At 40.1% G+C, this 13,112-nt stretch overlaps 2 protein-coding genes across 3 annotated transcripts; both read right to left on the reverse strand.

The window, feature by feature from the left end:
* Window positions 1-422: 422 nt before the first annotated feature.
* On the reverse strand, window positions 423-5,438 carry LOC108901831 (probable polypeptide N-acetylgalactosaminyltransferase 8). Of its 2 annotated transcripts, XM_018703481.2 has the most exons (11): window positions 5,009-5,438; window positions 4,087-4,339; window positions 3,776-3,942; window positions 3,349-3,532; window positions 3,009-3,206; window positions 2,642-2,756; window positions 2,351-2,533; window positions 1,641-1,778; window positions 1,285-1,380; window positions 1,032-1,199; window positions 423-828 (listed from the first exon to the last, which is right to left on the reverse strand). In XM_018703481.2, exons 1-11 carry the CDS (start codon window positions 5,178-5,180, stop codon window positions 694-696), a joined length of 1,809 nt encoding a protein of 602 aa, XP_018558997.1. In that variant the 5' UTR covers window positions 5,181-5,438; the 3' UTR covers window positions 423-693. The 2 variants fall into 2 exon arrangements, with proteins under 2 accessions (XP_018558997.1, XP_050929495.1); XM_051073538.1 differs by lacking the exons at window positions 4,087-4,339; window positions 5,009-5,438 and having other exon boundaries at window positions 3,349-3,557; window positions 3,776-3,913.
* A 510-nt stretch (window positions 5,439-5,948) lies between these two features.
* ndufa9a (NADH:ubiquinone oxidoreductase subunit A9a) lies at window positions 5,949-12,669 on the reverse strand. The gene is made up of 11 exons (XM_018703489.1): window positions 12,563-12,669; window positions 10,685-10,858; window positions 10,161-10,258; window positions 9,935-10,026; window positions 9,489-9,630; window positions 9,219-9,321; window positions 8,034-8,104; window positions 7,060-7,136; window positions 6,664-6,759; window positions 6,367-6,433; window positions 5,949-6,241 (listed from the first exon to the last, which is right to left on the reverse strand). The coding sequence occupies exons 1-11, from the start codon at window positions 12,615-12,617 to the stop codon at window positions 6,071-6,073; spliced, it is 1,146 nt and encodes a 381-aa protein (XP_018559005.1). The 5' UTR covers window positions 12,618-12,669; the 3' UTR covers window positions 5,949-6,070.
* Window positions 12,670-13,112: the final 443 nt, after the last annotated feature.

Genomic DNA, 13,112 nt, shown 5'->3' on the forward strand with positions numbered 1-13,112 from the left:
ATGAGGGAGTACATACATTTATATAGTGTTACAGTTACAACTGGCCCCTACGATGCTGATGTGGCCTGGGATGAAATTTCGTTTGACACCCCTGATCTAGAACAAGGAATTAAGTGGGGTCATTATAAGAATGAAAGGATGACAGACAGTCAGCACAGTGTACAGTTAAATTACTCACAAATCACTAATGCCTCAATAGGGTATGTATTGAATCAGGGCGCGCCACTTCAAGAAAGCCTGGATTATTGCACATTGTGTGCTGCAAAAATTAATTGTGGTGGCTGTCATCATGTGACACATGAAACAACGTGACACACACAGTACCAAGAAGAAAGGGGCATCTTTAAATGCTGGCACCTTAAGATATGAAGACATTGTCACAATAAATATAGCAAAAATGATGAAGTACAGGAAACACTGTGCACTGTCTCTCCAGATTTGGGTTCAACACATTTTATTACAAATGTCCATCCTGTAGCTGTACCCACTGTTCCTGCACAGCTTTGTTATTAAACTATATGAACACTTAATCTGTTTGAGATTCTATGGAAATATGCATTGACAACCTGTGACTAGTCAACTTGGCAGTTTAGGTTTTAATTTTGTATTAATCAGTAGAACAAAAACAGAAAATAAGATCCAGTTTGACATCATCGTGCTTTAATAGATTATCCATTATAGTTAAGCACTGATCTAAAAACTTCTAATAAGATGCTCAATCGTCCAGCTCTGTCCACTGCACTGTTGAATGATGAGCTCATAGTAAGAGCTTTCTGCTGGGGCGACCTCAAGGCATCTCTTTGTCACTCTGTTTCTGATCGCTTGGCCCTTCAAATGTGTGATCAATAGAGAGAATTTATGAGATGGTGGCATACATGCGTCTAAAACATTATTTTAAAGCACAGGGAGGATTTCTGCCTCTGCTGCCTTATTTTTGTAGTATTTGAAATGATGTACTATAATTGTACTATATGGATTGTTAAAACAGTATAATGTATTACTACCATGACTCCTGTGAGATAAGGTCTTACTTGTTTGAAGTCCCAGTGCATGTGTAGTTTGTTTAGCCTTGCCAGCTGACACTCCTGCAGGGTGGGTGTGCTGCCAGAGTCAGGATCAACCAGGCAACGGTTATGGTCATATTTGTGAGATTTAATCCCTCCAATGATGATTTCACCATCTGAGTTGTAGTAGCAATGCTGGTGAGAGGGATAAGTCATTGTTTAATGCTATGATTTATTATTATCATTTCAATACTAGTTTTTATAAGTCTTCTTAGATTACCTGTGACTGTTGGGAATGGCACCCATACAAGATTGGGATGTTTCCTGGGATGACTCCCTGGTCCACACAGTGTTGCCTCAGAAGGGTGTTCTGCAGCTGGTAATGGTAAGACTACAACATGAATACTAATTTCTGTGTGTTTTATATGTTCTAAAGTAGTGCAATGTTCAATCACAATTTAGCATGGCTACATTTTTATGGTTTTACCACTGCAATTGATGATAAAACACAGTAAATACAGTACAGCTTTGAACACCAACTTTTTGATAATGATGAACTATTTCAGGCATGTTAATATACCCCGCACATACAAGATTAATTGTATCTGCAAATTAATGACTGAAATTGGACCTTACCGAACCATACCCCAAGAGGTTGTCCCATGTTTCCAGATTTGGATAAACATTGTCCAGGTACCATTTGAAAGGTTTACATTGGAGCTTTTCCCTGAGCTTCTTCCTCTCAGACACATCGCCAATATCAATTCCATGATCCTGTGTGTCACATGTCATAAGATGCATAAACAATGCCAAAGTTTTTGTTTATAAAACTGGGGCAAACACATGTGGAAACAGTGGCTGTTATGATAGCTTTTAATTTTGAAAGTACACTGTGCTTATCTCAGGTATAAGGTAGAAAGCTCAGATACACGGTGCTGATAATAAAAAAAAAAGTGGTTTAACAAACGCAGTGTGACCTTTTACTCTTAGACTAGATGTTAGCTGAAACTTTCAATAGACCTTCACAACATCAACAATGTGATTTGATGGCTAAATTCTTCAAGTGCCAGTAACACACCACAGTGTGTCAATGAGCCAGATGTCACTGATTATTATGTGCGTGAAGAGATTCTGATTTATGAATGACCAATGTTAAGCTGTATCAAGATGAGGTGTGACTGAACAAGTGGAGCAACAGCAAGTTAGTTTGTCATAATGTAGTGAACGCAAGCTAGTAGATGTATGATGATACAGTATAAATAATGTGAATTATGTTAGTTACTGTACTATATAGAATATGATTCCATACAGTATGTACTCCAATAATACAAAATCATAGTGTCAACCTTAGGAATGTTCCAGGCAATCAATACATTCCTCTTGTAGTCATCCAACCAGATATCTGCAACCCTCAGGGCATTTCTCCTCATGGCAGGGTTGAGGTCAAGAGCATACGGTTTATGAGCCCTCTCAATGTGAGCTATCCTGGAGCAAGGCACAACCTCTACACTTCCTCCACACAGCCACACCTGAGCAGTCAACATTCAGATCAGATAATCATTACTGATTGCACAGGTCTTCAACCTTTAAGTATTTATCTGGGACGTTCTTATTAGTTAACAGTTGCAGCTACTCACACGAATCCCAAGCTCAACATTCTCTCCTCCGTAAACTGTCATTCCACCATCAAGCCCACCAATTTCTCCAAGGAAGCCTCTGTCTGCTGCAAAGATTCCCATAACAGAGGGACTCCTAAAAATGTGGTTGCCATGTTACATATTGCTGTTATTTGCTTTACTTGTTGTTCTGACACAATACAAAGAAATCTTGCCAGTGAAAGTTGCCTAATAAATGGCATGCGCACTGATTTATAGCTTGTATAATGAATCATTTAGATTGCCAACAGGCAGTCTTTGTTCACTCATGCAGCTGTTGTGTTTGAGAGTAACATAATTGTCCTGCTCATTGTAATGTCAGATAAAAAAAACGATTTGTTCCACATACTTCCCAGGCTGTGATTCATCATTCATCTTCAACCACTCTGGGCTAAAGGACTCATACATGCACCACATGCCCCATTCAAAGCCATGAGAAGAGGGACTGTATCTTTCCACATGTAGGTCATCAAAATGGACCTTATCAAACACAGGGGACACTACCACTGTCCTGTCGGCTTTGATTCTGGCCAGCAAAGGTTCTGACCTGCAAAGGACATCAAAATAAAATAGTACACAGGAAGAGAAGAAGGTGAAATGGATCATTTTTCAACAGCATTTATGTAGGATTATAAAAGGAACTTAAGACAGTGAAGGAGTATACCCCTAAATTTAAAATGAGTGCTTACCATCCCTCCGTGGCTTCAATATGGGCATCCAAAATGGCCACAACATCAGCTGTGGCACGCTCCCAACCTGAGATCCGTGACTGGGACAGGCCCATTTGTCGCGTATGCCGCACTTTCACAATGAGTCCAGGCCTCTCTTTGTGAATCTGATCTATGTAGTCTTGTAATGGTTTTCCAAGGTCATCTGAAAATGTAGTCCACAGTCAGATCTATAAATAAAGGAGCACAGGTGACTACAACCAACAGATAAATGATGTCACAAATGCCACAAACTCTATGCAGCAGTGAGAACTTGACGAATGTAATTTCCTTTAAGTAGGAGTAATGAGACAGATACATGAGGTGGCATGGTAGATGTAGATCAGGATACTGAGACATTTGAGTGGAGCATCATCATGTTGTATGACAGGTGCACCGTTGAACTTACTGTAAGTGCTACAGTCATCCACCAGAATGATTTCCCTGAGCAGGTGCTTCGGAGTGTGGGTGATGATACTTCGTATTGCCCTCTTAATGACAGAAAGAGCCTCGTCTACGTAGATGAGCACCACACTGATGGTTGGCAGGTCTTTGGGATAATTCTTAAATAAACATCTAAATTGTGTGTGATGTAGTGAAAGGTGTAAAGAAACTAGTTAATGTTTCATTCAGACTGTTCTCAAGCAGTTTTTTATTTTGATCCCTTTTCATTGACACAAAATACTCAAACTATTAGGACCCCACATGAACAAAAGTTACCTCTTGTCTCTCGTATCCAGAAGCTTCCTGTCAATGGGCAATCGGTTACTCAGGAAGACATTGTATCCATAAATCCTAAACAGTCCTTGAGCCTCCTTTTGTTCCTGTTGTGACAAGCCATCTCCCCACTTGGCAAACAGGAAGGAGTTTGGATATAACTTCGGCACCACAATCTTCTTTTCTCTCTTTCGGTCCATGTGGGGAAAGTGTTCATTGGTGGAGTTCTTTTGACTGGATGCTTCTATTAGCTTTGCTTTAGTTGATTGTGTTCATAAAAAGACAGATAAGGTTGGAAATGGAAATTAGAAACAGTGCTGTTCAGTTTTACAGGCAGTCTCTCAGTTGTATTATTCAAATATGTTAGGTAACAGCTAAAAGGATTGGTGAACTCATCTGTGCTGCAGGCAATGCTATGCAAATGACGTATATGGACACTTGCCACCTAGTTTCCTCTTGTCCGTAACAGATCCACATATTTCAGGGTGTGTCTGAATGTGAAGAAAATTTTTACCTTGTGTTTTTCACTCCAATTTGACATCTGAATCTTAGAATATTAGATAAAATGTCCCATCAGTATAGACATTAATGGTAGCTAGTTAGCAATGTACATATATAGTGTATGTGTAGATGTGTTTCTCCCCCTTCTTTTGTTTTCACACTTTTTTTTAAAGTGGAATTGTAAGTGAAGACGTGTAGAGCTCAGGCAGACGTGTTTGCCTCAACTGGCCCAATGTGATCTTACTGTTGTGTCTTCTACATTTTGTGTTCAGTTTCAAACTGTTTTGAAATGTCATAGACATGTCATAGATTTTTTTGTATTATAATGAAAAGGATCAAATGTGTGAGAACTTGATAAAATATAGAAGCTACAGTCCTGTTCTGATTCAGCACTTTTCAGAGTTGCTCCTGAATTGGTACTCACCCAGATTGTTTAGAGTCTGTTGAATCTGGTCCAGTTTCTTCCACACAACCTCTTGATCTGTGACTCCAGGAGAAGATTTGCCTGCTCTCCAGCTTCTGATTACATAGATGATGATGTATATTAAAAGTAAAAAAGCTCCAGTTATCCCAGCTCTTCGCATATAAGTCCTCATTGTGGTTTCTCATGAAGGATCCCATCAATGTCATTGTGTCCTCTGTGCCATGCCAGCAGCTAGTCTTTCCACAGACTTTACAGCTCCAGTCGATAAAGCACGTCTTATCTTAAAGATAACATTTCCTACCGAATGACTATTTCAATTGAATTTTTCAGTTGTTTTGTTATAATTTAACTGTTAATGAGGCTGAAATCGTAGCAGAGCAAATACACTGCCTTTAAAGAATACAATACCTACATAACAGTACCTTTCTGAGCTGGCTGTGGGGAAGAGGATTCATTTGATGCCAACATGCTAGCAATATAAAACAGGTTCAAAAGTACATTTGATTATTCACTGTAACTGAAGCAAGCTCACCTCCCTTCCTTTGAACTGACATGATTTATGCTTTTACAACATTCAATCAGTGGCTGTAATTAAGGTCCAAATTCAAGAGTATGCCTGGCATTAATGACAGCCTCAATTCTGTGCGGATCATTCTACTTATACTACTTAAATAGATCACTGTGCAGTGTGTATATATTTTTTTCCATTCAGTCATGTATATATTCTAGCATCTTAAATTTATTGTTGCACATATTTTTGTGTTTTCTATGACTTGGTTGCTGTAACACCTCCAGCTTGATAAAGCACTGATAAAGCTTCATACAAGTCCAGTGGCATGAATACGAAAAACAGGTGAACTCTTTAGAGACACTGTAATTGTAACCTCATATATAATGACAACAATATGCAACACAAAAAACACTTAGAACAAGGAAACCCTTCAAGGATAATTTTTTTTATTTATTTATGTACAGAATACAGTTACAGACAAAAGGACAAAGCAGAGATACTCACATCCCCTGAAATGCCCTAAGGGATGGTGAAATTTCTCATCAGGCAGTTTAATAGTTGACTGTCTTGGCTGGCTTTGTCTCATCCAGGTCAGCTTCCAGGTAACGGAATCGGCGGTGGCGACGCAGAATCTCAATTGCCTTTTGTTCTACAGTGGAAGGAGTGATGCCGAGATCCTCCAGACCAGGAAGTTCTGGGTACTTCATGTCTGTTATGTGAAACTGGAGCATAAAAGTGCAGCACAGAATTATGGGCTGTACGTTCATTGACTGTAAATAGCACAAACAGAGCTGACAGTAGAGGCTTCCACAACTGGCGGCACAATCTCAAAATTTTGGTTTCTTACCCTGTCGACTTTGTCTGGGGTTGTCCAGGGGTCAAATGGGTTCATTGCAAAAAACTTAGCAACCAGGCTGAAAAGAAAAAACAGGAGCTTTTCACATGAGGGCACAGCAACAGTTGTAGCTACTGTTGGGCTGCTGTAACATTTGTAAAGCTTGGTCAGCTGACACACGCACACCACAAACACAGAGCCACATATTAAATATTTCTGCATTATGTGAAACAGGGATCTGCCACGAACAACTGCATGTGAACTCTAGCACAAATGCATACTTTGCATGAACCTGCATGAGGAACTTACTGATAGAGCGGGCGGGGCAGGGGATAGGGCATAAAAGGTCTGTGTGTTACAGCATAGATGTACTCCACCAGATCATGAAGGAGGTAACGGTTGGGACTAGGAAGAAACAAAAGACCTTATTCAATCAATTCCAATTTGACAGATGAACAATTCTAGAGTCACCACACCCCAGAGTCTTTGCAAACAAGTTAGACCTGCTTTCAGTGACCTGCTCTATCTGTGTTTACTACCTATTTACTGCACCATTTGAAGCCTTTTAAGATTATGGTCATTTGTCACGATTTGTGCTATAAATCGAAATCTAGAAATTCATATAAATTCATGCCCAAACAACACTATTAGCTGGACCTAAGGACACAAGTTTAAAACAATGTAAGATGAGAACTGGCCACCTACCCAACTAGTGCAAAGGTCTTTCCATTAGCATCAGGATCTCTGATGGCATTGATGATGGCCTTGGCCACATCCACCACCTGTGGGAAGAAAGAGACTGTTAAGCTGGCATCATAACATTCCCGTGGGTGCAGCTGTGTGAATGACTTTGTGAGATGTGTCACAATTGAGCAATATTAACCGAGAGGGTGTGCTTTAACGTCATTTGAGCACTTCAGTGACGCTTGACCGCATTACTGTCGTGCTTAAATGATGTTCAAGCACACCCTTGAGTTTAATATTGCGATTACACAACTATTACCAACAAAGCAAAATGTATAATCAAAATCTGTTCATGTTGAGGAGCAATTTGTGAGTGTTTTTCCCCGTTTCCATGGAAATACATGGGGTCTGGCTAATAACTGGAACACAATCAGTCACGTCAGTGGACTCCTATGTGTAATGGATCCAAGTTTACCACTACGGCAAATAATAAGACCCTTAGTAATGACCTAGCAACAGAAATGATTTTCTAGTCCCAGATGAGTGAACTCTGAGCTGACGTTAAGTCTTTATCGAGGTCTGGGAATTGACCGAACTAAATCAACAGCCTACTGCACAAATAAATGCTTACTTATCAACCACGTTATAACAAAGACGCTGCATTTATTTACTCACACAGATGTAGCTTCTGCAACCGCAAACTTTTACATGAATTTTAAGTTATAGTGCCGTGTCACAGACACAGCTGATGGAGAAAGCCGAGGCGCTTTGCTCAAATGACGTTAAAGAACACCCTCGAGTGGAATCTTGCGATTATACAACTATGACCAACAACGTAAAATGTATATGGCAGAGTAATATTTTTAGTGATGAGTAAGGCGTGCTGTCATGCTGATTTGAGCACATTCTAAATGTCTTGTGGACCAATCAGATTGCTCGGTCGAAACTACTTGTTGTATAATAGAATATATCAGAATAGCGTCTTCAAAACTTACATGAACAGGCTGCTTCACTGTCTTCTTCCCCATGGCAATGAGTGGAACGGCGTTGCCAAACCAGCGCATGTCTGAAAGAGGATCAAAGCCACACATGAAATTTGTAATGGCTATTTGGTTAGCTGGCTAACTGTTCGAGCAGTTAGTTCAGTGAGGGAAAACACACTGTAGTGGTCAAAAGAAATTCAGCAATGGTTCCTTATGTGCCCCACTGCCATCGCAGAGAGACTGATATTTAGGCATACTAGTCGATCATAGTTTGTGACTGCTCTCTCAGTCTCATTCACATGAGATAGCAGTATGATACAGGTGTGCTATGTGTGTTATATATAATATTATGTGATTATGAGTTATCTTTTTTTATCCATGCAATAGAATATATAATATGTGATTTTTTTTCTATTATGAGCTCATAACCTCTGGTTTTTGATTTATTTTCATATTATTACTAGTTATTACATTCCTGTATATTCAAGTATTCTGTGGTATGAGTTAAGGTGTTCTTTCCAGCATAGGAGTGTTCCATATACATGAGGCTGAGTGCTTCCAGATGTTGGCTATAAATCTGTCATGGGTTACTATCAGTTAAACCAATAGGACAGAACAAATTAAACATTTGTTCTCTTGAATGGTAAAAAAAAGGGAGTTACACTGTTGTAAAGGAGAATATCCACTGACATTCTGCTTGTGTGAGTGAATGCTGTCAAATATACTTTTACATTCATCTTCTACAGTGTTTTGGGTGTTTTTACTGATGATATTCATACAATGTTCATGCAGAGGCTGACATGTCAGCATAGTAGTTGATCACAGTCTGTAATTGCTCTCATAGATTCTCATGACCCTATTTTATACAGTCTGGGGAATGCTACGTCTTTATTCGCCTCCTCATTCTGTATAAAAGGTACACCTTTAAGCCCGCAGCGGAGGTAGTCACAGACCTGAACAGACATCTGTGTGGGTGAGAGACACAGCAGCACAGATATGGTCCAATGCTAATGATGCTGCATCATCTAATATTATACACTGGGGTGGAATTATACCGGATTTGTTTGACTCAGTCTAACCAAACAAAGAAAGCAGTGTAATCAAAGGTCTCCTTGACAGCAATATAGTGTGACTTCTGTGTAAAAACACTACAGTCTCATTCATTCACTCACTCTCACACACACACACACTTCTTACTTGCGTAATAGTTGAAGAATCTGTCCTCCCTCCCATAGATCTCAGAGGGCTTCATGATGATGGCGTCAGGAAACTCGTCTCTGACCGCGGTCTCCCCTACAGCCTACAGTAAAGAAACATTACACAGTTAAACATTACATTTAAGCATATTAACCATTCTTTACACGTGAATGTAGCCAGCACTGGCTTTGACATGTAAATACACTAAATAGATAGACTAGTTTGACTGAGTGGGCGAGATGTGCTATATGTAGAGAAACAACCCGCTACCTTGTTCCTCAGGTACTTGGATGGGCTGCGAATGTCAGCGTTGAGGTGAGACATGTGGACGAACTTTGTGATGCCGGCCTCTCTGGCTGCCTTGGCAATCTGCTGGGGGATGGTAACGAAGACATCCTCGAAGTGATAGTTCCTTTACACAAAAAGAGGGTAAAATGTGTGTGTGTGAATGCTTACATACAATTTACAGGCCACTTCAGCAAAGTCTTCCAACATTCACCTCATACCTACATCTCAGCCTATGGGACTGGCTGCCTTAACGAGTGGTCATGCATCATATCACTACTGCAGGTAACATGTCACTTTATGTAAAAATAAAATCTGTATTTAAGAAATGTAATAATAAATATTTAAAGTTCCAGCGATCACATGTGAGACACCATCTTCCAAATTCTATGTCTTGTGAAAAACAAATCAGATGCTTTTTTCCTGTGTACCTTGTCTCCCACTCTCTCCCCACCAGATTGATGACCACATTAGAGTGCTCCAAAGCCCGTTTGATGGAGTCTTTGTCCCTGGCATCCCACTCCTGCAACAACACAGAGGCAATACATCTGCATTTCATGTAAGGCTCTTAAGTAGTTGCAGATGGAAGATGCCACCATCCAGAGTGTTGTGATATTTCTGTAAGATGCCTGCGTTTCTGTGCAGCGCGCATCTCACCATGAAAATGATTTGTCCGAGATCACCCATGGGCCTGAGGTACATGATGTCATACTGATCACAGCGGTGAGGGATTACAACCTGAGAGCCTATCCGACCTGCAAAACATTGGTAAATAAACACATACAATCACATCTGTGCATTACCAATTTAAACAGCTTACTTAGCAATTCAGAGCAATAGTTTTACTAAAGTTTTACTAAAGATATCTCTGGACAAGTTAACAGAACAGAAACTAAGTCATACATTATCCCAACCAGATCTATGACCTCTATTTAAATAATAATCAATAGAGCACTTGTTCTATACATATGAAGCGCTCTAACACACACACACACACACACACACACACACAAAAATTCATATCAGCTGATATCAGTAATTATCACAATAAATACAGCAGGAGAGCAGCTGCCTGCTGAAAGGAAAGGAACACAGGCAGTATTATAATATTGTATTGTGATAATTATTAGTCTTAGTTATAGCTTAACATCCATATTCATGCTTTATATTTTTAAACTCACCCAGCCTATTGACAACATATCGACCCAGGAAACCCGTGGCGCCGAACACCGTGGCCGCTATCCCACTGGAGGAGGAGCGCCCTCCTTTCCCTTTGGGGATGAGGCCATTGTGCAGCTTCCTCTGTTGGACTATGGAGACGGAGGCAGCTGACAATACAGCAGGGGAGCAGCTGCCTATTGAAAGAAGAGGAACACAGGCAGTGTTTGGTCAGCATCAAAAGGTAGGACAAACATTCAGCTGTCAAATATTTAGATACACCTGACTAAAATGAATGCAGTCTAATAAATCCTACTTTGTTACAGGTTATAATTTTACATTTCTGATTAAAGTGTTTGTGGTGGTCTTTCAGTGTTTCAGTTCAGACACGTCTCATTTTGATATAATACAACTCAACATCAGCACAGCCCTAAAACTACAGCCCTTACATTGTGTCCATGAATCACCTGACAGTGATTCATGGACACAATGCTGACAACGTGATACTGAGCATTGTGCTGCTGTGTTATTCTACTTTATTAGAGCACCTGTGCACCTGCTTATTCAGGCAGTTATCTGACTGGGGAAAAAATTTAAACAGGCATGACTCCTGGTACCGGACAGGCTGGTTTGAGTATTTCTGCTGATCTCCTGACATTTTCACACACAACAGTTTATTGTTGAAGGTGTGAAAAACAAAAAGCATCCAGCTGCAGTTCTGCAGACAGAAACGTCTTGATGAAAGAGGTCAGAGGAGAAGGTCCAGACTGGCTGAAGCTGACAAAAAGGATACAGTAACTAAGATAACCACACTTACGACTGTGCACACTTTGGCTCTAATGTCAGTATCAATCAATCATCGTTAAATGCCACAGCCTATATGGGCATTGTTGGCAGACCATGTGCATCCCTTTATAGCCACAAGTTTACCATCTTCTAATGGCTACTTCCAGCATGATAATGCAGCACGTCACGATGCAAAAGTCATCTCAAGCTGGTTTCATGAACATGACAATGACTTCAGTGTACTTCAGTGGCCTAGCCACTCACCAGATCTGAATTCAACAGAGCACAATTGGGATGTGGATTATATGCCAAGAGGAGGCTGAGGCTAGTCTGAGAGCAGAGGAAGGCCCTATCCAGTATTATAATGGCGTTCCTAACAAAGTGCTAAGTGAGTGTATGTATGCACTGACCAGGTGAGTATCAGTAAAACAAAAGTAAGAATGCATTTCAAAAGGCTGGATGCCTCCTTACAAATAATACAGGGTTTAACAGGAACCATAAACTATACGAGTGTATGAAAGCTCATCTGCTAATGTGAATTAACAACCGCTAACTCAGTGCCACGGTGACACACTTAACTTAATTTCCCTGAGGGAGTCATCCCAAAGGGATCAATAAAGTCTAAGACCTATTATTGTCAGCATCACTGTTGTTTACAACGCTCGTCGCCGTCACACAACAGTCAGGCATACATCTAAAACTGATGTAATATTTCAATAGTAACAACGTATCGCGACGTTAATTCACATTTCTTACATAAGGTGTTTTGAATGTCTGTAACAGACGTCACGTCACAATCACCCACTGGAGAGGATAATTTCAGCCAAACGTAAAACTTTACCATTCATTTATTCCACACAGAAAGCGGGCATTTAGATAGCACGGTAATTAATTATATAAAAAAAATATTTTTAAAAGGTTCAAATGTGAGCTGCGAGCTAACAGGAGCCTTTGCTAGCAGGTGATTAGCTGAGCCAGTTAGCAAGGTCACTCAACCCATGTGTGTAATCTAAACGATAACCTGTGCTGGGACGGCATAAGTATATAAATCTGCTATATTATACTCTAACACACACATATGCATGCATGCTGGCACCAGTTTTGACGTTACTCACTTGAAATCTTAGGAAGGACACTCGCAGGACGGCTAACCAGCGCTACGGTCGCCATCTTTCCAACTACGGCGTACCACGTAGACCAAAATACAAGCACGTAAACGTACAGTGACGCATGCACAAGGCAAAAGTCAAGCTATTGAGTTTAAAGGCGTTTTTCCAAAAATACAAAACTGTTCTAAAAGTACGTATGGTCTGATAGGCGATTGACTTATTATAAGAGAATAGCTACTTTTTCTTTGCATAGATATATCACATATGTGTGATTTGACAGGGTATGGTTCGCACTATGTTTGCACTGCTGCTGGCTAGTGTCTGTCTTGATGCTGTAACTGGAGGACGCCAATAAGTAAATAAATAATAATGCAATTGAATGGAATTTTTGATAAGTGAAGAGGGTTGCCAATGATTCATGGCTACCAATTCTCCATTTTGCTGTTTTATTCCATACACTGGATGTTTATATCCAATCCACAGGCCTATACTATTATACTGTAATCTCATGACTGTTGTCATGATGGTTATATGACAGTCCTTGGCAAATGATAAC

The sequence above is a fragment of the Lates calcarifer genome, linkage group LG10 (assembly GCF_001640805.2).
Source record: "Lates calcarifer isolate ASB-BC8 linkage group LG10, TLL_Latcal_v3, whole genome shotgun sequence".
Classification (NCBI taxonomy): Eukaryota; Metazoa; Chordata; class Actinopteri; family Centropomidae; genus Lates; species Lates calcarifer.

Bases quoted from the DNA above. Each gene is read 5' to 3' on its own strand.
- ndufa9a (XM_018703489.1), bottom strand. From the start codon at position 12,617: ATGGCGACCGTAGCGCTGGTTAGCCGTCCTGCGAGTGTCCTTCCTAAG. The intron at 10,859-12,562 runs GTGAGTAACGTC...TTCTTTCAATAG, and splicing joins TGTCCTTCCTAAGATTTCAA to GCAGCTGCTCCCCTGCTGTA. The intron at 6,434-6,663 runs GTAAGTTCCTCA...TTTTCTTTTCAG, and splicing joins CTGCCCCGCCCGCTCTATCA to CCTGGTTGCTAAGTTTTTTG.
- LOC108901831 (XM_018703481.2), bottom strand. From the start codon at position 5,180: ATGAGGACTTATATGCGAAGAGCTGGGATAACTGGAGCTTTTTTACTT. The intron at 1,200-1,284 runs GTAATCTAAGAA...CCCTCTCACCAG, and splicing joins GCCATTCCCAACAGTCACAG to CATTGCTACTACAACTCAGA. The intron at 829-1,031 runs GTAAGACCTTAT...ACACATTTGAAG, and splicing joins TGCACTGGGACTTCAAACAA to GGCCAAGCGATCAGAAACAG.